The sequence below is a fragment of the Catharus ustulatus genome, chromosome 9 (genome assembly GCF_009819885.2).
Source record: "Catharus ustulatus isolate bCatUst1 chromosome 9, bCatUst1.pri.v2, whole genome shotgun sequence".
Taxonomy (NCBI): Eukaryota; Metazoa; Chordata; class Aves; order Passeriformes; family Turdidae; genus Catharus; species Catharus ustulatus.
In genome coordinates, this window is record NC_046229.1 from 16,781,365 (window position 1) to 16,807,505 (window position 26,141).

General features: G+C 37.3%; 2 protein-coding genes across 12 annotated transcripts in view; one reads left to right on the top strand and one right to left on the bottom strand.

Moving 5' to 3' along the window:
* Window positions 1-425: 425 nt before the first annotated feature.
* KYAT3 (kynurenine aminotransferase 3) lies at window positions 426-24,665 on the bottom strand. 11 transcript variants are annotated; one of them, XM_033067001.1, is made up of 15 exons: window positions 22,995-23,033; window positions 21,166-21,210; window positions 19,193-19,293; window positions 16,004-16,062; window positions 14,676-14,820; window positions 11,862-12,011; window positions 10,574-10,660; window positions 9,087-9,209; window positions 8,875-8,995; window positions 5,252-5,328; window positions 4,367-4,456; window positions 3,597-3,783; window positions 2,522-2,595; window positions 2,019-2,105; window positions 426-718 (listed from the first exon to the last, which is right to left on the bottom strand). In XM_033067001.1, the coding sequence occupies exons 3-15, from the start codon at window positions 19,289-19,291 to the stop codon at window positions 656-658; spliced, it is 1,362 nt and encodes a 453-aa protein (XP_032922892.1). In that variant the 5' UTR covers window positions 19,292-19,293; window positions 21,166-21,210; window positions 22,995-23,033; the 3' UTR covers window positions 426-655. The 11 variants fall into 11 exon arrangements, with proteins under 11 accessions (XP_032922892.1, XP_032922893.1, XP_032922894.1 ...); XM_033067002.1 differs by lacking the exon at window positions 21,166-21,210 and having other exon boundaries at window positions 22,995-23,046; XM_033067003.1 differs by lacking the exon at window positions 21,166-21,210 and having other exon boundaries at window positions 22,960-23,005.
* The window catches only part of LRRC8B (leucine rich repeat containing 8 VRAC subunit B), a 29,545-nt gene continuing 26,828 nt past the window's right edge, over window positions 23,425-26,141 (top strand). The window contains exon 1 of the mRNA XM_033066999.1: window positions 23,425-23,442. The gene's annotated coding sequence lies outside the window, so the exon portion shown is untranslated. The remainder of the gene's footprint in view (window positions 23,443-26,141) is intronic.

Below are 26,141 nucleotides of genomic sequence, written 5' to 3' on the forward strand. Positions count from 1 at the left end.
ATACAAGGTAAACATAAGTAAATAGAATTCCTATTCTAGATGCCACTTTTATAATTGTATTGAGGACTGAATACTTTCAGAACACCATTCATGACTATTGTGGGGAAAAATAGTAATTATGTAACCTAGCAGTTTTCACTTTATTTAAACTGATGCAATTTCTGCTGATAGAGCAGGTAGGCAAGTATGTGGAGTCACTGCAATTATCTAATATGAGCCATGGGTCTTCATCTTCCTCTACTGCAGATTATTTGGTTTCACAAAGTAAGATGTTTCTATGTCCCTCTAGTTCCCATACTATCTCATACCAAAAATACCTCCCCCTTTTTACTTGTAAGCTTTAAAATACCTATATCATTTATTTAATTTACACAGGGTCCTATACATCTTTTCTTTCGGTAAAAAAAAACTTAATACCATTGGGGTTTCTTTAAGAGAAAAGCAATTTATTTTTAAAAGACTGAAAATAATCTCTGAGTTGCATTACACATATTTCAGTAAATCATTGTTTCAGCTCCTCGGTTGGTAGCAGCAAAAAGTTATTTACAATGTCATATTTATTCTGTACTGTATTAAGTAATTTTTTCTTAAATTGCCAATTTAAAAAAACCTCCTCTTAGATAGTTATACCATATGGAAGAGTTAATAAGAAACATCAGCCTGTCTGTTTATGCCAGTTCTTCAGGATCACTTCAGCTGCATCTAGTGTGCTGTCTTTCTGCAAAAGAAGGAACAACACTGTTACTGCAAGTATGGAGTTCCTGAAAAGAGTCAGTCATGATTATATCATCTCAAATCAGTATTTGGTTGTTTCAGTTGCATCCTGTAAATATCTTTTCAGACAGTTTTTCATTGACAGTCATAAGGCACAGATCGGGATTCTACAAAGAATTCAATGCTGATTCCTTGAAAATATTTAAAAGATATCATCTCAGCATTCATATTATCCCATTTAATGAAAGCAATACTTACATAAATTCATGGCATTAACGCAGTGATGTAACTTAGCAGCTCTGGTTTGGAGACATGCTAGCACACTTTGCTAATCCCTGTGAGTATAGTTGGGATTTTTTAATCTTGCAACCACCTTATGCTGTGAACTACTTAAACATTATCCCTCCAAACGGTGTAGTTTGGCTCCAGCCTGGTGAGTCACACAGGCAGCCTAACTTGAAATGATTCATGCTGTTTATGAGCCACAGGTAGAACCAGTAACTTTACCCTGGTTTTTACTGGCTCAGTTTATACCATAGACTTTACGCTTCATCAAAAGAAGCAACACAAGGAGGAACTCCCCTTCATTACCGTTTCAGGCTAAGACTCTGATCTTTACACAGAGCAGTTCAGGGTTTGCACATGTTCCATTGTACTGACTCTGTTACAGAACAATTGGGAAACATCTTAGGGTTTTGGGTTTATCAAAGTTTTCCTACCTTTCCCCAAAGTCTTTCAGCCTTTCAAGAACAGACTAATCAGGGGGAAGAATACATGCAAAGAAAGTGCTCACAAAATGGCAACAATGAGCCACTTCACAAAAAAACATGTTTTCTTTTGTAATATGGAGCTCATGTGAAACTCAGTGTATTTTCAGGCAAGCAAGCTCTTCACCTCTTCACTGTTTTTGCTGTTGGACACTGCACAGGCATGGGGCACACACTGCTATACAGTTATTCTCTGTTCTGGAGTATGGGTATCAATTAATTGATAACTTACCTGTCTCAATAACTTTCACTGCCACCACTGGTCAAGAATGTTTTTAAAAATCAATACAATAAGCTTAAAAGGGCTACCCATCCAGTTGTTTCTGCCACTTGCCCTTCCTAGCCGTGCCACCCGCACTGATGGTGTAGAGTCCATCAGCGAAAAGACAACTGAAGATACTTTGTGCTGAATTTTACACCAAACTAACTGACTTTATGTTCCTAAAAGCTTTCAATACAAGAGGTCCTGGGAAAATATGTAACAGTCAGTCCCTTGCAGATTCCTGTACTGCACTGATTTTCAGGACACAAGTTTACCTTAATGAAGCAAAAACGTATGTATTTTTCAAACTGTTTCTTTGTCTCAGGACCACAGAATGCTGAAAGAGGAATTGCTGACAGCTTCTGAAACATTAAACAGAAATAGCATTTGCTTATTTAAATTTATATTAAAAAATCTGGTTTAAGCATGATGATTTTACTGTTCTGTTTCTAGAACTCTCTCTCCCAATACATGAGGGAAAGACAAGGTTCAGTTTTGTATGCACTAGCTAGGCTTTACTAAATTCAAATTACTTTTCTAAGGCAAAATATTTCAAAGGTACTTTTGTACAACCAACACGTAAGCATGCTGAAAGTGCTGAGATGTAGCACAAACCTACAGCATACATTTTCAACATACTTAGCAATATTTTAGTCACACCATTATCAGCAACACCAAATAATATTTTGAGTGGAAAATCTCTACTACTATAGTTGCACTGCTCTTGCTTTCAACAGAATGTAATTTTTAAAACTAAGGTATGACTAAGACATCTTACCTTAGATGCTATCATCCATTTGACAAATTTATAATCATAAGGTTGTTTCTCATCTATATCAGAGAGATCCACATCTAAATGTAAAACAAATATGTTGTAAGATTTCCTAGACTCTAGTGAGAAAGCATTCATTAACAGCATTTTATTACAGTTAATACTTAAGATATATGTTTTTATTTTAATATATAATTTCAAAATTATACTATAAGAAGTAAAATAGGCCAACAGATTGAACATTTCCCTTCTGATCTGAGCACTTGCTTTCTGTCCAAAGCAAATTCAGACATGTAGCTTGGAAGAAAGCCATGTAATACTCCAAGAAGCCCTGAAGTCTAGGCTCTTGGGGGTCAGGGCTATGGAGAGTACTAAAGAATGCATTTATTACATGGATACCAATCCCTGAAAATGCAGTTTTCTCATCTGTGAAACCAGTATACCTAAAACTTCCTGACACATGATTAAACTGTGATATTCTTCTGTGTTTAAACATTTCTGTCTGAATGACAAATGCCATTTAGACCAGTTAGTGAAAAAATGTGGAACTAAAAAAAGGCCTTCCCCTGTGGGAATTCTTCCTCTGAATCTACCATAACGTGAATTTTCAAAAGGTTTGTAAATTTTGGTAGCGTTTTACAGTGTTTAGAGATCAGAATGCTTCAAAGAGCCTTTAGGGTGTGACTTCAGATAAGGAAAAACAAAGAAACAAACAAAAAAAGACCAGAAAGAGGAAAATACAAATAGTATGAACTCAGGATATTATCCAGGTGCTTTTCTCTCAAACATTTTCATAATAGACATTTTGAAAATATGAATGTTTATCTACCTCCTTTATCCTCTCTAAAAACTTGTCAAAGCTTTGCAAAATACAGACAGCAAGTTAAGATCACAAATGCTTTGCTGAAGCTCATAAAATCGACCTTACCAGCTAAGGTGAAACTGAAACTTTCAATCCCAGTTAGTACTCCTGACAATGTTATGCACACATATGTGTGCCAATGAGATGAGAATATAGTTTCAAATGAAAGCTGCATTTTCTGATTAACCAAATTTACTCTTTAATAAACTTTCTACTGACTTAACGTGGAAACATCAACAATCATGAAGTATCCTCCATCTGGAATGACAGGCTTTAGTCCAGCCTCTTTCAGTAGCTGAGCCATCCGATCACGCTTGCTTTCCAGCTCTCGAGACAGCGAGTAAAAGTAACAGTCTGGGTCATCCATGCGCTTATAGTCTATCCAAAATGCTTGTGCCAGAGCCTCCTGGAAACAAACGGTCCAAAGTACTCATTAACACTCAGTAAACTCACAGACTTCCTGCTGAAATCATGGGGAATTTTGTTCAATCCTGGCCCTTACGAAGCAAATCACCACGCAAATTACACAAGCGACATCTGCAATCTGTTTGCTGCTTCGTTACACTTTGTGCTGTGGCAACACCCAAAACACCCAATCTTTTGCTAGGCACTAATCATATAAAGAAGTGAGAGTCATTGACACAAGGGCTGACAATCTGAATTGAAGTTAAAATTGTTTGGTAAAATGTACCATAGAATACTAGGCACTAGTAAACAGAACTTTCACTTATATTTGCTAAGGCAACCATTAAGATTGTCATGTTTTATGCAAGAAGTAGGTTTGTAGGAGATGAAAAGATCTGCAAGACTGTTTTGCTTTTGTTTTTTTTTAATGACTGGTGAGCTGATCAAATTTGTTTCCTCTTCTTACACCCTAGAATATGTATTTTGACAATTAAAAATCCATTGTTGTGATTATTTTTTAATTAAATGAGGCCAACAGCTTTCTTACACCAGAGAACAATCTCCTTTGCCCCATCTGTACCTACCTGTAATGGAGTTGGGCAAGTATATAGTGTATTTTGGTGAACAACTTGCAAATGCTTAATCAGGTGCTCAGGACCAATGGACCAACCAAGCTAAGGGAGAAAAGCATGCATACATTATACTTACAGGCAGTAGTGTTACTAAAAGATAACAAATACCAAAAACTAGCCAATGTCTTGAGTTTTTCTTATTTTAAGATTTTTTTTTATAAACTGTTAAGAAAAAGCTGGTTTACACAAAGCTTGGTGTATGATACCTTAAAAAAATAGTAGATTAGAGACAACAGTTATAGTTTCCCTTATCCCTATCTCTCATAGGATGCTGAGCAAACTTCTAACTCTTCATATAACAAGGGTTACAAATCAAATTGAACATTTATTAGGAATGTTATTTCTAACTGGTTTAGAACCTTTCCATCTCTTTAGCTCCTGTGTCAAAGCCAGTTTGAATATGAAACAAAAGCTCACTACAGAATCATATATATGCTGTGGTTCAGTTTGAACACAGGTGATAAAGAAGAATTTAGTTGCCAAATTTTTTTTCACTTTCTGATATATATTTAAAAGTCAAGATGTGAAAACTGGGAAGTTAAAATATAATATCCATGTTTTCTCCAAGAATCTTTACTGATTTTGAACAAGTCATGCTGTGGTGGATTTTTTAGTAATTTATGCTCACAGGAGTTTATCAATAGATAATTAAGATAAATAAGACATGGGTGTTAAAGACAAGTAATTGTTCTAACTGAATGGTATTGTCACATTTTGGAGACATGAAGATTTGCCAGAAACTTTCAGAACACAAGTCATAAAAACAGAGGTGCTTTAGAGTAAAAAATGCATTCTGTTATTTCTATGACTTAACTGATTTATATTGATTCTTCTTACCTTCCAGCCAGTTACACTGTATGTTTTCCCAGCACTTCCTATAGTTACTGTTCTTTCCCACATACCTGGCAACATAGCTGTACATAAAATAAAATTAATTTAGTAAGGTGCACTCACATATTCCATGTAGTTTGAAGAACTGCACTGCCCCTAGCCCAGAGCTGTATGTTCATTGCATCTTACGCCAACAAAGAGAATGTTCTAAAATTATAGCAATTGTAACAAATGAGAAAGGATATATGGGCCAGTGCTTTTTAGCATGAAAAGAAGGTAAGGATTAATAAAAGGAGAAAGAAGAGACAGAAAATAAGAGGTACACTTTGAAAACTGCATGTTAGTTATCCTCAGGAAAAATGGACAATTATCCATAAGAAAAATATAATCCAAGGCTACCCATTCACCCTAGACAGAATATTTCTGAAGCCTGGTAATAGTACTATACACAACATTAACTCAGGCACTGCAACTACTTTACTAGAATTGTCCAGTACACTGTCGCTGGCTGTCTTCAGAAAAAGAAAATAATTACTAAGACTTCTAACCCAGAGCCAAACAACAGAACAGCAGAAAACTAGCAGAGTGAGTAAATAAATTATGCTGTATTGTACAATTTGAACAGGCTTGAGACTGACTGACAATAGCAGTTAGTTAAAACATCTGCAAGGATTAAGGGACTCGCAGAGGTCTGTCTCTGTCTTTGCAGTTGAATCTGATAGGAGACCAAAATCCTTTGTTTCCTTTCCAAGGAGATGACAGAGCAAAGGTCTCTTCCTGTAGTTTGCAATTTTTTTTCTCTATACAGCTTATGCAAACTCTACTTGAACTCTAACTTAATTAATTTCAAGAGAAACAGATAAATCCAGACACATGTTTGTCTGAGACACAAAGTCAGACAAGGTTGCAATTACAGTAGTCACCAACATCTGTCTTCACCTCATTTGTATACTAGAACCACCACCAATGTATCTGTCAGTTGTTAAATCCCCTCTCTAGTGAGACCAATGAACAAAGATTTTCCAAATTAAACCCCTGAATTTCCCAAGGAAGATTTGCAGCAGTTATTGGCATTAGACATGGTGTAATTCTTTCAGTTATTTGAAAACATGTATTGTAATTTCTTAAGAAAAGTTGACGAGAAACCAAACAGCATGAAAGAAACTGGTTTTCCTATTAGACTACCCATACTCAACACTCAACTTCTCTGTGATCACCTTGAAATTAAAAAGTTTGAACAGGTGTATCTTCTATCACTTCCTAGAGGCACCCAAACTGGCTCTCACAGACTGCAGAAAGAATTGGCTTTCAAAGCTAATGGGCTCTAGCAAGCCTGTTTTGCCACAAAGTGACAGGAATTCAGCCTTGGAGATAGAATGGGACAGCATTTCAAACAATAGCTGCAGTACAAGGGCACAGAGAAAGAAGCAGCTCCATTGCTTTTACAAACAAGTTTTAAATAGAGAGGGAAATTTCCCCATGCCACTTGGCAACCATATATGACATCATAGGACACCATAACCAAGTCTGACAACAATTTAAAAGCTAATGAAGTGCAAACTAACACACAATAAGCCCATTACTTGTTGCTCAGTTTGCTGAGTGGCTTGTTCAGAATCCTCAGTTATGAGGTGCAATCTCTAAATGTGTCAATGCAGCTCTAATCATTATGCAGAGAAAGTCCACATTTTTACAGTAGTCAGATGATGGGAAAATGATGAAGTGTTCTATGCTACAGAAAACTGCTTCAGTGATAGCACAAAGACTGTACTAATTTTATGATCTGTGGCTAGCAACCCCTGCTAAATTGTATAAGGAACAGCTATCAAATCCTGTAAATTGATGCAAAATCCATTTTTTTCTCCCACAAAAAAATAGTGTCACACTGCATTGGATAGAATACGTAGAGGTGGTTATGGAAACACAGGAGTTAATAAATAGGGAAATAGCACACTCGTTTTTATTATTTTTGTAGACTAAAAAGTAATAAGGAAAATGAGACGCTTAAGTAAAAAAGGGTCTGTTTCTTTCACTGAAATAATGTTATTGTTTAGAGTGTTACTCTGAAAGTTTTAGAGTACTTTTAACATTAAAGATGTTATCATGGGATCTGTTAGAGAATCTGTACCTAAACCTAGCTGACTAACTTTCTGGGCTTTAATTTGCATTTTCTTTATACAGTAGTTTTACCTTTTATGCTAAATTACAGAAGGCCTATTGTTCAACAGGAAATGTTTTGGCTTGAAGCATTAAGATGCTGATGACAATGGAGTTACTGCATGTTAAAAATTTGCCACTTGTCCATAAGATGAAATGTAGCTGACAATGTTACTGCTAGGTAACCTGTCGGGATGCAGTGACTCAGATTACAATCACATTCATGTACCCAGAATGTTCTCCTTCTTCCATGTCTGAAGGTCTTCAACAGTATTCCATATTTGATATTTGATAGTTTCACTATCAAGGCAGCCACAACAGCCATGGAATTAGGTCACCCTGAAAACAGACTCACAGCCTGTGCATGGCCATGCAATCAATGTACTGCAGCTGGATGATCAGCAACTTTGCAGCTGAGCTAACAAGTATTGCAAGGTCATTTAGATATAATTTTCTTTCTATTACTCATAAGATTCAATTTTCACACTGATGTAGCCCCTACCAATGGATTTTATTGTCACTCTACAAATATGGAACTGAAACCTAGAAGCAAAGTTATTCCGCATTTAACCAGTGGCAGAGCCAGGAAATAAGGTAAGCCTGTTCATATCTAATTTATACTGATTTATTTATATTTAATCAAGACACTTAAGTGTCTTGATTTCATTGTTTAATCTTACCTATATGCCTCTATTGGACACGACTGAAATGTGCTTTCCATACAACAGTAAGTACATCAGAACACGTAGTTCATGCAAGAAACAAAGTATGTGTACATATGAGAAGGAAGTTTTGGACTTTTCAAATACATCAGCAGAGCCAACCCAAAATCACCTGACTAGAAACTTTCACAGAAATACATAGCTGTAGCATTACAGAACTGGCAAAGGAGTTCAGTAACCTGCTCTAGGTTAAATTGTCCTGAGGCAGTGGGAGTGATTCCACTAACTTCAATGAAACTTGGATCAAGTAAAACAAGAGAATCAGGAACTTGGCATCATTATTTGTTTTTCTGGTTTGTTCTTGCAATGGTGCTTTACCCCTGTAGCAACACTACCTGAAGATTTAACAGGCTTTCATACTGCACTTGCAGGACTTACTTCACTGAACTCCATGTCCAGTATTTAACCCTGTCTCCATCCTTCAGAGGGACAGTGCTCATGCACCATCTCCACAATGACCTTTATACTATTTTTTAGTTTTTATAATTAGTGGAGCAAAAATAATTGTGTTCCTCATCGTCCATTTCCCTCATTGTTTATCTCTACAAAGCTTTGAGAAGGAAGCTCTAATTCCTGTTCCTTCTATTAGTTCTTCAACAAAGCACTGTCAAATACACATACAGTAACAGCAGCTACACTTGTCATGGCCAACAAAGTAGCCGAATAAGGATGGAAAATTCATATGATCATAACTGACTTAAAAGCATCATTCTACAATCAATTCTAAGATGCCACAAAAAAAATCAGTACCTATTTTAATGTGTTTATTCCCTTTATACACCAGCCATTCATACACCTCATCACTGATGCACAAGGTGTCATGTTTAATACAGAGATCAGCTATTACTTGGAGCTCCTCTCGGGTAAAAACCTGGGATTCAGAAAAAGCAAAGGAAAATGCATTAATCACAGTACTTAAGGCATTATTTGAAATTAAGGTAGTGTTAAAACAGGACTCTTACCTTGCCTATTGGGTTGTGTGGGGTATTCAGAATAATTGCTTTTGTTTTGGAATTAAATTTATTTGCAAGTTCAGCAGGATCTAAGACCCAATCAGCACTAGATGCAGTGTTTCCATCATTTTTCTAAAAAAAACACAAAAAACACAAAAAACACAAAAAACAATACCACAATAAATTTATACATGACTTTAATACATGTTGCAGCCTAAAGAGAGCTGCTTAACTTATCACCCTCAAACACTTTCATAACCATATGTAAGAACCCATCCAATCTGTCTTGCTCACCTGAGAGAAGGTAGTTCTAGGAACAGGTAAACTATTATGACAGTGGCTGTCCTCTCTTGGCCATTGTCTGTCTTAATGCCCCTGCAGAATTGGTTTCCAGGATCTTGTTGCACACATGCTGATTATTACAGTGTGTAATGCAGAAAGCCCAGTCACATGGCAGGAGACTTTACAGCCTTGCCAGACAGTAGAGCAAGTGTGTGCTCACTTGACTGAAAAGACTGATCACCACTGGGAATTCAAGGTCTTTTCCTCTTCCTTAAACTAATGAAAATGGCCAAAGAGTTAAAAATCTGCACTACTGAGTCTCTGGAGTTTACATACCACACAATACAAGTATCCCTGAGGTATTCCAAATGGCTGAGAAGTTTGGGCCAGTTGGTACAGAGACCAGGGAGCTTGGCCACACTACCCTTCTGACACCTGCAATGACTGGGAGAGGGCCAGACAGAAAACAAGGGTGTGAAATAGAAAATACTTGGAGGTGCCCTGTCATTCAAAACATCCCTAAAAGGTGGGTATCCAGAACAGTCTCACCTACTCCCACTGCAGTCTTGGAGGTTTTGTCACTCTGTGTTGTTCTGATTTCATGGTGTTCCTGCAACAGTCCTGCCCAAAGAGCCCATCAGCCCTTCCCATGCAAGGCTGCCAGTTGCACAAGGCACAGTTAGCATACAGAACAATCCTTGCAAACTGTGGGCATAATGCCAGCAGTACCAATTTGACAATTAACCCATAGCCTATTTAACAATAAAGGAAACAGTAATTCTTGTATGTATAGCAAATGCATCTACTACATGATCCTTATTTAGCAAGCAGATTTTAGAAAATCAGCTGTATTCTGTCATTGTAGGAAATGCTGCAGGGATCAGGAACAAAATCTTTTGAAAACCAACAGACAGAGAAATTAAACTGATACGTGTATCCCTCTTCCATAATTTTCACTGAAAACTGAAGAAAACGGTTTTAATCAGCTTTCAGAATACACAAATTAAAGGAAATAAAAAACATTGTTTCACCTTCTCCAACACCAATAAAACATTCTATTTCTTTTGGATTATAATTGTCTCAGACTTGCACTACAGCAAACAATTTTATGTAATTTGATATTATGAAAAATTACACAGAAAAGCATCAAACTGAATGTACTGAATATGAATGAGAAACTTCATATAATTAGTAATTTTTAAAGAGTTACTCACACATCTAAGTGGAATAAAAACAGGCTTTGCACCCGCCATCTTTACCATTGGCTCGTAACAGTCATAAAATGGCTCTATTATTATTACCTGAAATGACAATCATCAGTATCAAAAACAAAGAGTATACTGTGCATGATACCATCATATTTCTACATTTACTTTGGTGCTATAACTTGATAATGTTTCTGGCACTCCAGGTATAATGTTAAAACATTGCAGAATATTCCTCCTTTTAGAGCACAACACAATAATGCCCTCAGGCTAAGTATGATAAGCACTACTCATTTTTGACAATACACAAATAGGCTGTTTTTCTATAGTTACACATTACAACTACTGAGGTATAACAAGAGGAATGTTTGAGTACTACACACAGATTTGAAGATGCAAGGCAAAGATGCAAAGATGGGAAACTTCAGTGACAAATTACTGAACCACAGCAGAGCTGCTCTAATTATGCCCATGAAATTCCAATATCTCCAAGTATATAGAAATCTCAGAAGAACATTTAAGTCCTCAAATTTTATCAGACAAAAATTCTCAAGTAAATAAAGAGGACAAACTCAAGAAAAACTGCATAGAGGCTAGACAATAGGAAAACAAAGCGAACAACAACAAAACAAACCACCAAAAGCAAAGGCTAATAGAACTATTCCAAACAAAAGAGAAGTGACTATCAGAGCAACAGAAAAGCAGATGAGAATACAACATACAAGTGAAACAAATGAAACATTGAAAGCAAGCTACATGACAACACAAAAAGGTTTTGTCCACTATGGGTAGATATACTTTTAATATCATTGTCAAAAAGGCAGACATCAATAATAGTGAAGAACTGAGTCATCACAGCTGTACAGAAAACTAACAAACCTTTCTGCTACCTATGCTGCCACCATGCAATGGCCCAAACCAGAACCTGATACACAATGGTTATCTAAACACCGACAATTCTTTGTGCCACCCTTAGTTGTTTGTTGCAGACAACAGCCCACATGTTTTCTGAAATAAGAAATCAGTGTGTATTGTGTCACCTAACAGTAACAGTGATAAAGAAACTGCCAGAGATACCCTAACTGTGAAAAAAGATGTTTGTAATTTGAGTGATAGAAAGACATCCAAAGGATAGTCTCCTAATCACAGCTTCTGAAACCATGTCAGAGGTACAACTGTAAAAAATCAAACCAATGGGGACAAAAATAAGCCCGAACATTAACTTATATTTAAAAGTAGACAAATAAGAAAAAGAGAAAGATTCTCATGTCTGTGAGTATTTCCAGTAAAAACTTACTTCATCTCCCTCTTCAACTAGTGCCTGTATTGTACTAAACAGAGATCCATAAGCTCCCACAGTCACCAGGACATCTGTGAGAGGATCAATCTTTCTTCCACAAACTTTCTCATAGACTTGAGACAAGGCTTTCACCAGTGATGGATGTCCCTGTTCAAAACAACAACAAAAAAACTGATTGGAGTGTTCCTGACAAAGTATAAAGGCTGGTTTTGGGCTTCTTTCCATGTGTATCAAACTATTACATTCTGAAATAGAAGAATACAACATTAGCCCTCAGTGTTAATGGCTGTAAACAGGTTGCAGGGTTTAAACTTTTTGCACACTAGGAAAGAAAAACGTTCTCAATTTATTTGTATCTACTCAGAAATTCTGTTTATTCTTTTACTCTAAATGTTTTTTAATTTCTTTCATATTATCACATCTCAGAGTAGGTGCAGATAGCCTATAGCACAGCTAGGACAAGAGAGAGAAGGGAATTTTCTGACACCAATTCACCCCCACCTCCTTTTGAGTCTCTTTCAGCTCCTTCTGTTTCCTTCCTTATCTTTCAGCTAAAATTATTTGTTGGAAGGAAGATCTTTTCATTGTATTTATATATTGCTGATAAATGACACATGTGATCAAAATATTTATTCATGTAGTCCTATCCCAAATCTCTGAGTACCATTCACCATTTGTGTCCCCTCCAGGGACATGGCAGTTAACGTACTCTTCTCAAAATGTGCAAATAAAAAGAAGACAAACATGCAACAAAGATCATATACAACACAGAAATAAGAAAGCTCAATTCTGTTTATTCAGGAAAACTGCAGGATTCCTATTTTTAAAATATTTTTTTCTTTTGGGGAACCTGGTAGAAATAGAAAACAGCTCATTGAGAAAATGCAACTATGTAAGAAAAAAATCTTCTCAAATGTTGACCATTATATCTCGACACACAAGGTATTAAATCACGAACCCTTTTGTAAACAAGAGCATTACCATAAATTAAGGCTTACAAATCATTGCTGATTCAAATGACAGCCATTTCTTGCCATGGGCCAGTCAGCAAGACAGGAATGCTGTAGCACTCAAGCCACATCAGGCCTCTCTATGGTCCTACAGTCATTTAGAGCTCTGAGTTTAGCTGAGACAATGCCTCAACTACCAGATGGATGGGCATCATTCATTCTCATCCCTCCCACATGTGCTACCACAAATACTTGTGCTCAAAAATCTGGAAGTGCAGAAGTTTGCAGATGAAGTACAAATGTTGAAGATGGGAATATTAGTAAAAATTTCTCTTTAAATACTATCTACAGTATATCTGTCAATGTCCATAATTATCATGGGAATTATCAAACCATTTGGATATGAAGAACAAAATGACAGGAAAAAACCCTGAATAATTGCATGCATTAGGAAAATTATATTTATGCTTGATTTGCAAATATTTTTACAGAATCAGTCTGCGAATATTTGTCAAAAGGTAGACTTGGTGTGGTTTCAGCTTGAGATAATGCTCTTCTTAGTAGCTAGTAAAGTCTGTTATAGTACAGCAGCCAGACAAGACTGCAGCCCATGTTCTCCTTAACCTTGTCCACTGTGCCAAGGGTCCTCCAAAATTTATTTGCTTGGTGAGCAAAGACTCCTCAGACATCTTAGGTGATGAACATACTAATGCTTAGCCCAGAAGTTCATTTAATTCAGGATATCATTTGTGTGTATCTTTATACATAGCTAAAGGTCCCTGTTGATTTTGTGGTTTGACTTAGACCTGCTGTGTCACCCAGGACCTGCCCAGTGATGACTGAATTATGTCTGACTGTGGTTAGCACTGCTGAGCCTGACCTATGGATTGACTTCCTGGCTTGATCTCAGGTGAGCTGAGCTGCCTCAGCCAATATCACTGGGCATGTCTTGCTCCCCAAGGCACAGCTGCCCAGATCTCCACTCTGCTCACTGTGAGAACTGGTCCTTTAGGGAAGTCCTGGCCACTGCTGCTCCCCATAATTTCTAATGCATGCAGATTCTCAGGGAATAGGCTAAAAGTTATGCTGGAATATGCACACAGTGATGCCACAACTACCAACACAGTTTCTGGCCTGCTGGTCTCTGGGGGCTTTTCTGCCCCTCTTGCATAACATGGTAAGCTGGAAAAATACTTGATAGACTCCTCAAGGTCCTGTAGCAGTCCTGGCACATGATTCTCATTTGGGCAATACAGTTTATCTTTATCACAAAACAGAAGACAAGGAAGTGGTCATACTAAAATAATAATAGTCCTCTGGAATACCCTGCCTTGGACAATGATAAATGCCACATACTCACACCCAGCTCAAGACAGAAGTTCTACAAGCCAGCTTACAGAATGGGTAATGAATATATTCCAGGGGCAAACTCCTTCTGCTTTCATCCCTTCCTAGTCTCCACTGAAACCTACTAAGTTCTGTGGGTGAATCTCTTCTTGGTCCTAGATGTGCTGTCTCAGTGGTATCAAGTATTTCTTTCTCATTCTCCCATTGTACTGTCTGAATCATGTTCCCACTGACCAAAGTCAGATGTAAATGTATAACCTACACTCTTTAAACTGAATCTACTCCTCAGAGACAGTTTATCCCAGACCTGCTCTTCCATTTTGCTCTTGCTGAAGGATTCTGCCTTGAAGAAGCCTACACAGAGGAAGTTCATTAGTAATAGATAAGGCTACTAAATCAACTTAAATTGGGACATAAGACTATGATCTATAGATAAAACTGATTTAAAGTCTTTTTTTTTTCCCTGTGGCACATCTTCCACTGAACTTGGGTCCTGGAGTTCCACAATACTTACAAAGCCTCGGGTGTACTGGTTCAGTCTGTCAACTGCTGCTACCTTTGCCAGCTCTTCTTTAACATAGCTGGGAGGGGATATATCAGGAAGGCCTTGACCAAGATTAACAATTGAGGGATCTGCTGCCACTTTTGTAAATTCAACCCTGGAGGGAAAAACATCTTAAAGTTAGCATACCAAATAAATTATCTTTTTATTCACTACCATTAGAAGGCAAAGCAAAAGTATTGCAGTTTGGCAAATTTACAGCAGTGGGAACAGGTATGAGTAGAATGCCCACATGGAGAGCAGAGGGCTGAAATAATGTAAGTGACCACAGGAGTCAGAGGGCACCCAAGAAAAGGTTGATGTTCAACATCCACAGAGTAACTTTTCTGCCAGCAGTGTGCTCAGATGTGCAGATACACAAACACACAGTTACTCTGGATATAGGCAGAAATTTAATACCAGACACATTAAATTTCTTAAAGGTTAAATTCAGTCAATTGAAGGTGTCATTTAAACTACCTAGTCACCTCAGAGTGCTATAATTTTTTAAGTAATCAGGCAACAGACTGTCCCAGGCTGCCTATTAACTGTTCCTAAGAACCTGCAGGATCCTTGAACAATTTTTCCTTCCTCCCTTCACAGGTCAGCTTTACATTTTACTCTTTCCTCCCTATTGAAATGTTAACAAAATTTAAAAAACAAAACAAAGCAACCCTCCCCTCATCATAACCCTCCATACACAGCATCACAGTTCTGTCAAAAATGAATATATATTGCTAAAAATTAGCTTGAGGCTGAATAATCAGAATGTACGCACACCTAATGCAACACACGTATACAACTAAGGTAAGCCAAAATAGTCTTTTCACCAACTAAGAAAATTCCATATTTATTAGTGATGGCAATATTGCTCTAAGACAAATTTATACATAGAAAAATATGTATTAAAAATAATGAACTAAATTATATAACACGTATAATGGTTTTTAAAAAAATCTGACTTGTTTGGTAAACACAAATCAGATGTAATTGAAATACATTACTCAACAGAATTAACATTTAAATTTGAAAATCAGCTATACTACCATGCCCATGAGTTATACTTGTCTTACATTAATAGATGAAGAGAAGCCCAAGCCTAATATTTAAAGCTCAAAAATAACAATTAATCATACCTTTAACTGAATTTAATTCACTGCTTCTAAACAGGTGCCAAATATATTCCAGCAGAGATAGCAACTGCCATGTACCTTATTATTTGCAATAATTGTCTTTTTAGAAAGAAAATACATCAGCCAAGGACATTTTCTGAAATTAGCAGATATTTTCCTCTTACTTACCACACATTGCTATCAAGGCCTTCAATTCGTCTTGTATTTTTGTGTCTGAAGGGCATTGTCTGCAATATTTAAATACACAGACAGAAGGGTTTTGTTAGGAAAGACAAAATATGATATTGTTGGATTCAGCATGAAAACCCTCATTCACTCTTTCCTAAATATACCATTGCCAGCTGAATTTGGTAGTTACACAAAATTATAGACATGTTCTTTCATTAAAGCTTCCATAATAGCTTGAATTCAGACTAACACAAAAACGTCCTAAAGTCTCATTCATCATTATCTAAATCCACTAAACTTTCAGCAAGGATGGAGGAGGGGCATATTTTAACTCAATAGCTTCAAAAGATGGGCTTAAAAGAAAAAAAATAGTGTACATACTTTCTTTTTCTTTTACACAATTTGCTAATACCTGAAAGACTATGCTATTTCTAGTGCAATTCCTGCTCAATCCAGTCTGGAAAATATGCATTTGCAATGTGTAATTTTATTTGTCAAATTGATGGGTAAGAAGAAAATAGCAAAGACATCTCCTCTTCTCATTAAGATTTTTTAAACTTTTCAGTATCTACCTTAAAGCACAGCAAAACCACATCAAAATATGGGTTTTTTCTGTATATTCAGACCTTAAATTAAAGTATTGGAAAACTTCTGTAAAATAGGTTTGTAATGACTACTCTATATGGAGGCAGAGAAAAACCTACTGATAGTTGTGATATTTTTAAGCTGAAAATGGAAAGGGATTTGGGAGAAAGAAACCCAAATTTATACCTATGTGCAAACAAAAAAGGTGCAAGTTCATATCTATCTTTGCAAACTAGCTTGATACCAGGAAAAAAAACAGAGTGCCTCAGCACTCCAGACACTCCTGTCTCTTTGAGTCAAGCTACAGATTTTTAGTTACTTTTACCACTGCCAGAAAGATATAAAAACCACATTCTAGCCTGCATTACCATTATAGTCAAGTTTCAATTTTGAATCCATAGAAATGACTCCTAGTAGGCAGTCTGCAGCAGGTCCATGCTTGTGCTCAACCTGCTTACAGCAATGAAGCCATCTCATATGTTGTGATATGAAGAATGGGAAGATACAAAATTAAACAGAGTCTTCTCTGCTCCTATGGCTTCTCAACAGACTGATTCTGACCTCAGCTGTGTGACACAAACACCAGAGGAATCAAACACAGAACACATTTTGGTTGTCCTCAGGAAGAAAACCTTTAAGATAACTAGACAGGTGAAGTCACATTTCTTAACACAGAACAAGAGGGAGTTAAGGGAGAGTCCTGACAAGGTAATCTGTATTACTGTTTTATTATAAAAACATACATATTGCTTAGAAGATTAATCTGATTTTACAGTGCATGTTTTGATAAATATGATTAATGTTTGGCTGTACTTTAAAAATACAAACAACACAGGTAATACAGTAAGACACACACACAAGTCTTTTTTTACATGCTAGATTACTTCTTGCACAGGAAGGAATAAGGGTCACCTCGAATCTTGGTGATTAACAATGAGAATTCTGTATGCTGCCATGAGTAAATTCATTCCATGCACTGCCTCTCCTCAAATTGTTTCAATTTGCTAAAAGCTAAAGGCTTATCAACTGCAGGACTTCTGTAATTAACCAGAATGTAAATCTTAACTGCATTGAGTAACCTTCCCTAGCTAAAAATGTATTGACAATAAAATAAGCCTTCACCTTACCTGTTCCATACTATATAGGTTTAAATATTTAACAATTCAAATCTTTCTATTTCTTTCTTTCTTATGTCTTGGAACTAGTTTTAAAACAGAACAGCAGGACTTGCATTAGTTTTCAGGTTTTCACAGATTATGATTACAGTGTGGTTCAGGTCAACCTTACTACTTTGGGAAAGCCAGCTAATTAACTGAGATTTCAAAATGAAACTTTCATAGCTGTTCTTTTTTACAGAAGGTCATGTCAAATCTTAAGACCCTTTTTTTCTTTCAGCCCAGTTATGCCATCACCTGATAATCTCCAATCCATTTCTAGGTCCAGGGCTAGGACTATTCAGGAGTCAAAGATGGGTGTCAAGTAGGAAAGCCCGGTCTTCATCAAGCTCTGACTGATCTCCTACTCTCCCCAACATTTTCTAACTAGGGAAGCACCTGATACAAAACCAGATGCTGCTTCTATTTATATTTTTTTCTTAATTCAGAGAAAAATTGAATGTAAATAAGTTTAATAAGGTTGGCAGCAAACACTCTGGCATGGCACATAAATAAATTGTAGAATACACTGTCAAGAGCTACAACTTAAGCCAAGATCTTAAGAAAATTAAAAATTTTTTTGAAAAACCCAAAACAACCAGTATTAAATTTGAGGACATTTAATGTGAATATTCAATTTCATTAAATAGAATAGAAATACACACAGCATATGAAAAACTGACTCGGACAAAAGCTGACCTACAAAGTGGCTTGCAAACTGAAAGAAACTTCTCATATGAGTAAAGTATGTTACAACTTTCCAGTATAGTGATTCAAGCATCTGTTTTGAAGGGTCTGTCACGTGCCTTAGTTGACTCAATTTGTTGACTAGATGACCTGGTAACACACTTTACATTCCAGTGTTCTGTATGGACTGCAGAGTGTCACCTCCAGCTGCCTGCCATGTTGTAAAGCTGTTTTCTCTCAACATAACTGAAAGACTTAAAATGAAGCTACACAATCTCATAAGCAGTTAAGCTGGGAAATTGAGAAGACTCTGTATAAAATTAAGTTTAATGTACTTATAGAACTCTTGTTATTGCAGCACCAAGAAGCAACATTACTCTCATATCATTAAAGGAAAATTGAGATAAAAATAAAAAAATTGTCTTACCAAAAGCCTGTGATAAAGCTGAGATTGAACCTGTCTCTCCTGTATTTCAAGCTTCTCTCTAAAAGCTAGGCAATCTTTCTGGTGTGATATGTGCTAGATGTGACTTTAAAAACTGAAAAGGATACACAAAGCAATAATCACCAAATTCTGTTACGCTAGTGTGGTTAATATTTGACTGATTCAAATACCTTATTTTGTTCTTGAAAGTGAATGTTTTTATCTATAACAAGAAATAAAACACAGCTAAAGCATATATATTTGCAACACTGCAAAATTAGTGCATCTCTAAAACATTGCATGAAATAGTTTTCTCCATGGAGCTGAAGGAATACTTACTGCAGAGGTGGAATGTTTTATGGATCTGGAAAGCAAATCTGTTCTTAGCTGGCAGGTTCTAATGCCACGGCAACAGAAGTTTCGTGAAGCAAGAAACATGCCTGCATAATAAATAAGTGACCTGAAAAACCTTCCAGATTCCAAGAAGGAGTTCCTACACATCACTAAGCAATTTTAAGATCCTCTCCTCCTCCCCCAAGTGATTTTTGTCCAATTAAGTAAGCACTACTAAATTATTACTTTATAACAGTTGTAAGCACAGAAGATGAAACTCTGTAATTGATTGGGCTGAAAAATGTTTCTGAGTGTCATCTTGAAGGCTTCCTTTATTTAAAAACATTGATCTTCTTTTCTTTGAATAACAGCTAAGACTAAATTCAATTCAAGCTTCAAAGGCTCTGTCACAATTTTTGTGGCAATGTGTTTGTGTAAGAAAAACTGCTATTAAAATTGATAATGTAGAATAGAAAAAGAGACTTTTTTTTTTAAGTTGCACATCTTTAATACTGGTCTCCATTTCCAAGTGTCCCAAATCAGATATGCTGAAATCAGGAAAATTAAGATGACCAGTCACACTGGAGAGGGGGGGCCTGTGAACATTATATAACTACACTAAGTTTTGTCACGGTGACTTGGCAAACACTGAACATCTCCCATGGCTGAAAACAGCTAGAAAAGACACTTTGTGTAGAGTAACAGATCATTCATATACTGGAGAAAATGTTAATTAACAACTATCAAAAAAGAAGTAAGAGCTGGTACTTCTAGCAACTATTCCCAGAAGATACTTTAAAACATATGTATGAGATTACATCGCCAAACTGACTGAAATGTGTTAGAAACATGTAACCCACAAATCTGATGTCAGAAACACAGTAGCCACAGCAACATAATTATTAATTTCTTTGCCATAGTTTACTCATTAAAGGGTATATAACTTCTGTTTCCCCCGACTTTGCTACCTGAGAACGGGAAGAGAACAAAAAAAAGAAAAAAGAGAAATATATTTGTATTAGAAACAAAGGAATGCCATTGCCTCTTAAAATGATACCATGCAAGCCTTGTGAGCAGAAAGAAAAAAGGTAAATCAATAGCACAGTAAAATATGATGTTTTCATTAAGAAGAATGCTTTTAGTCCAAAAAAAAAGGCATCCCTTACACTTATTAACTAATAGAAAAGTCCAATCAAAGATGCCTCGATGCATAAGTTTTAAAAGTATGCTGATTTTGCCTTTCTCTTACTCCGGTGCTACAAACTCCATTTCACTTCTGAAATTAGTGTCTTTCTCACACAGTACTGAGTTGTGGCTAACTCAATTGACCTTCAAAATGCCCCCATAATCCCACTGCGTTTAGCAATCTGCAAGCAAGTAATTGATGTTCATTTACAAGAAGAAACTCTGCTAGTCTGAGGGGCTAACAAATGTAAACAGCAAGGGAACCTTTGACACTAGTCAGCAGATACTCTGAAAGACACAGAAGAAATACATGGGTTTAAAAAAAGACCTGAAAATGCGTTTTTAGTGATTGCTTATAATACCACTTAGCATATTCAAGGTTATCTTTGAGAATAACTATGCCAAATCAAAAAGATTATGAAGGTCCCTATTTCTCCCCTTGTTTAAGGTTACAAAAACTACTTGTGTAACATACTGATGCTATCTTCAAACATGACCATGACATTGGTACTATTCCCCAGGGTCAGACCAAAGACAAAGTAACTCTTGGAGCCCGCTGTGAACACTTGCAGTAGTTAGTGCAGACACAAACATGCATATCTTTGCCTCTTTCACTTTGTATTGAGAAATACAAAAATTAAACAAAAAAATGTGCAAGCCTTACATGCAGAACTAACTTGCAAGTAAGAAAAATTACCAACAGATGTAAATATTTCCAGCATTAGCATGGTGCACTGAAAAACAGACACGAAGCAATCCCACAAAACCACCACACTGCATGAGCAGCAACAGACCTGTATAACGGTGGCGTGGTCAATCTCTGCAAGTGTCTAAAATACCTGAAGAAAAATTATATCCATCTTTAATACCACAGAAATGTAGAAACTATGAAAACTTTATGAGGAACATAATGGAAATTACTTTGCTGAAGAGCCTCAGTAAGAACGGGCACTGGCAAGTAACACTTCTCCCACTGTTTCTATCTTTGTGACACTTTTCCAGTGAAATCAGAGACAAGTCTACTGGCCATTAAATGTAAAAGACTCTATCTATAAAGTACTTTTATGACTTGTTCTATTGCTAGAAATGCCTCTTTTCTCATCTGTAACTCTGAGTACCTCCACTTAAGCTACTCTAGGATGTAAAGGGAAAGGCCCCCTTAATACAACCAGATATTCTCCCACACACTAATTTTTAAAAAATATTAAAAAGAAAAAAAAAAAACAAAAAAAACACCAAACCCCCAAGGTCTACTCTTTTTTTTCCAAACACACACATTCCCACTGTAATTTTATATGACATGTTAAAACATACCACAGGCTCAGGAGAATTATTTCCTGTTACTTTTACAATGAATGTACTCTCAATTATTACCCCGTATGTGTTTTAGCACAACCAAGTACGTGTAAGGCACATCAATGAGATGGTTTGTATTATCCTGAACTAAGATTTTGTCATTGGGTTACAAAGTTTCTTCCAATTCAGGGAAGTTGCACAATGCTAGGCAGCTAGAGAAGTGCTGCAAACCCCATTTCAACTGTCTTCAAAATTGGTAAGGTTCAGAAAATGGACTGAACTTTGTAGGAGAATTAAAAGGTAATATTAATTTATTTCTTAGTCTTATTAATGTTTCTTTTTTTTCAATCTTGGAGTCAGACAGTCTCCTTTACAACAAAAGGCCAAATGCTGCTGTTCCTTAATTTTTGAGCTTCAGTTATTCCATCTCTTAAAAAAAAAACATGTCACAGAGCTTGGATGACACTTGGTCAGACCCCTTAAGCTGCTGCATTTTTTCAGGTAACAAATAGTCTTATTTTACTGTGGAGTGTCAGTGGCAAACATTGCTAGAAACACTGAGAGCCTGTCTGCCACCACAGTAACATCATAATGTAAATATAACCTCTGTTATATTTGTGTTGGACTTAATATTTTCTTGGATATGCAAACCTGGAAAATGCTAAATGCAGTCAAGTCTTTGAAGAACTGTCTCGTTGAAAGCCTTGGAGAAAGAAAAGGTGCCATTTTACCAGTGGAGGGCTCTCCAGGACTTTTTTTCCTATGTATATGCAACGGATGGCTTATTGAGCCAAGAGACCTGCTGTCAAAATCAGAGAAGTCGGGCAAAGGCACTGATCTTAAAACCTGCTGTATGTGAAAGATTTATCATAGTAGTCAACATTTTGTCATTTCTTTTTCCATGATCTACAATGAATTTGTGGAGAAATAAATTTTACCATAGGGATTAAGGAGCCGGATGAGGTTGTGGGGTTTTTTCCTTGCTTTTTTTTTTCTCCTGCGCAGAGCAGCTCCACCATGTAGGCACTCAGTGCTGCACTTGCGCTCCCACCCACACGTGTTTCCAACCTGCGGCCTGCTGGGGCTGGGGAGGCCGGAACCTGCGGGGCTCCGACACCGCCCGCCCTCACCTGCAGGCCCCTCGCTCACAGCCGGGGCTCCCCGGGCCCGGCCCCGCCGCTCTGCGGGACAGCGAGCGCGGCCACCCCGAGCTCGGGCTGGGCAGGCGCTCGGCAGAGAGAGGCCCGAGGGCAGCGCCTCGGCCCGACCGCCTCCGCCACACTCACACTCACCGCCCCGACACCGCCTCCGCCACACTCACACTCACCGCCCCGACACCGCCTCCGCCGCCCGCCGCCTCGGCTCCCGATGGGCGGGGCCGCGGCCGCCCGTCCCGCCGCTCTGAGGGGCGGAGAGCGCCCATCCCTCCTGCTCCTCCAGTCCGAGGGCCGGAGAGCTCCCCTCCCATCCCGCCCGTCCCGCCGCTCTCAGGGCCGGAGAGCTCCCTTCCCTTCCCTTCCCTTCCCTTCCCTTCCCTTCCCTTCCCTTCCCTTTCCTTTCCCGGCCGCCCCGCCGTGAGGGTGAGGAGCTGCTGAGGGCAAAGGACTGCGAGCAGAGCTGCGCAGCCATGGGGCAGAAACAAGGCTTAGAAATGGATACCTTTTCTTTTCTATTTTTTTTTTCTTTTTTTTAAAGTCAGAACTTGAATTACGATTTTTCTCCCCCACAGCTCTTCGAGCTCGACTACATCTTGTTATGGAGCTACACATACACATGTACGTAGCATCTCCCAGGTATCATAAAACTTGGCGCTCCATTGGGAAAACTGGGCTATCTGGTTGCCTTTCTTGGGCTTTGGCCTTTCTGGAGGGACTAAAATGTCAAAATCATAAAAAATTATCTCAAGCCCAAGTTGACCACTTATAAGAAAAACAAAGAGACTTTCCTGATTTCTCAAGGTATTCCATAAGCTCACAGAATCTGCATTATTAAGGTTCCCCTTCACAATCAGGACAGGGACTTACTCCATTTGTAAATGAAAAAGTGCCCTTTAATCAACCCCTCATCATCAACACATTTGATTATTCAGTTAGAAATACATGTGTACATTTTAAATGTCTTTACAGCCTACTTTTCCTGCTCCTATAAATCATTACAAAACTGATTTGCCTTAATATCAACACCATTGTACTGATTTCGATTGTACATCGTTGTTTAAGAGAAATGTACATCATTGCATATAATTGTTTGAAATACTGTACAACTCCAATTAATTTTTTGTACTATGTGCCCTTGTGATTCTGCAGAGATGAAAGAACCTACAAATCAGATTTTGCAAGGGCCTAGCCTGACATTGTGTCAAATACATTTCTTGTTCAAAAATGTTCAATAATGCAGATAAATATTTTTGAAAGGACTGTACAAGCCATTAGAAAATACTTTCTATAGCAAGTCTTCATTGTTTCCTTTTAAAGTGGATACTAGAAAGACCTCTGATGTGTCAGTAAGAATCACAAAGATAAGGATTATGGGCAGAATGCAGATATGAAATGGGATAGATACACTATTTGCATATCATTACCATATGTATTGTGTTATGTATATAATCATTGTGTATATTCATAGAAAATGAAAGACTAAGAGCTGATTGAAGAGAACCAATTTCACAGAATAAACTAGAACACTCTACTTGGACGTAGAAATACTCTGACAAGGCCAGAACAAAACAGCAAAATTAAGAAACAAGTCCCAGTAATTATTTTAGATCCTAAATAAGACACACAAAGAATTTAGTACTTTTTTCTTTTTTTAATGCTTCTTAAGAATTCTCAAGGCCTCCAAATGTAGTCCTGTGGCAGACAGGACATCTGTACACAGGCACTGGAGGGCAACAGATCCCAGCATCTGCTGTGTCCTGAGGCCTTTCAGAAGGGGAAAAAAAGAAACTTTAGCCTACCATTGGCTTTTTGTTCCACTGATGCATGTATTTTCAGAGACTTGTGTACAAAGCAGATGTCTTGGGGTAATCCATGAACTGTGATATTTCCCAGGTTTCATCCTGTCTGCTCAGGCCCATGATACAGATAGCTGAAGGGATGTTGGCAAGATTCTCCTGATTCATCCTCAGATGATGAAACAAGCACTGTTTGAGTTCTTACCCCAAGTGATGCTCAGTGTTTACCAGATCAGCAGAGACAGTCAAGAATACAGGAGGTTTTGAATCTTGTCTGCTGCAACTGGCATTGACATTTCCTGTCTTGCAAGATTGTGACTCTTGCTGGTGAAACAGAATCTTTTGAGCATGTGAGTTAATAGGATCCACTGCAGTTTAACTAACACGGCAAAGGCAGTAATATCTGTTCTTTTAGTTACAATTCTGTAGCCTCTGATGCAACAGTTTTGGTTTAAATTTCAGCTGAAGTAATATGAAAAACATTTAAGAGGTCCAACTTCTGCAATAATCAAAGTCTGCTGTAATAATGGACAACTATGAAAATTGTAGTTGCTACTTATGTGCAGTAATAAGTTTTCAAATTCCTTCCCCCAAAATGACTTTTTTTTTTTAATGTAATGGTATTTTGTGCTTTAAGCAGGAAATCCACACTTTGCATATCAGTCAGATGGTTTTGAAGGAGGCCTGTCTCCTCAGTGTTAGAGAAACTGAGTAAGCAGTCCAGCCTTCCTACATTTTAAGCAGTATGAAGACCCAAAACTTCTGTTTCAAAGATCACTAGCTTAAAAGAATTTTACCAGTTCTGACACAGCAGGGAAAACAGGAACACTGATTAAATACATTGTCTGATGAATGCAGTGTTCAACAGTTTTCATTAAATCAAATCAGTCCTGAAACCCAGGGCTCAGCTAAAGTAATAAATTCAGGTTTGGTGAGGCATTTTCTTTTTTAGATTTATTTTTCCCACATAAAAATAATATCTATTTCTCTATTTTAAGAGTAACTTTACCATCACCTGAATTTAACTCTTCTGACATTTTTAAGCACCCCAAGTATCTTGTTCAGTTTAGAAGCATCTTGCTCATTTTGTAAGTGGTTAATAATACCTCCTCAATTTTTGATAAAAGTCTACCATGGCAGCTTAACACATTCTCATTCATTAGAAATAAGAATTAGTGCATTTTTAGTCTAATTTCTTTTCATGTAAAAGGAGGTCAGGAATTTCTACACTTCAAAACTGATTAGTGAGGCAGTTCAATTGAAGAGGACAAAATTAATTGGCAGAATTTGGGTGTCCAAGCACACTATTAGCAGTACATAAAAAATCAGCTGACTTCAGCTGTGTTTTGTCCATCAAAGTCATCAGAGTTTTCTACCCTAGCTGCAGTAGATAAGACTCTAATAAACCTGTAACTTGGTCAAATCAAAGTGGAGATGAAAAACATAAAATTTAAATCAGCTTTCCCTTAGTATATAGCCAATACTTTCCAAAGTGCTATTATACAAGTCACAAAAATAAAA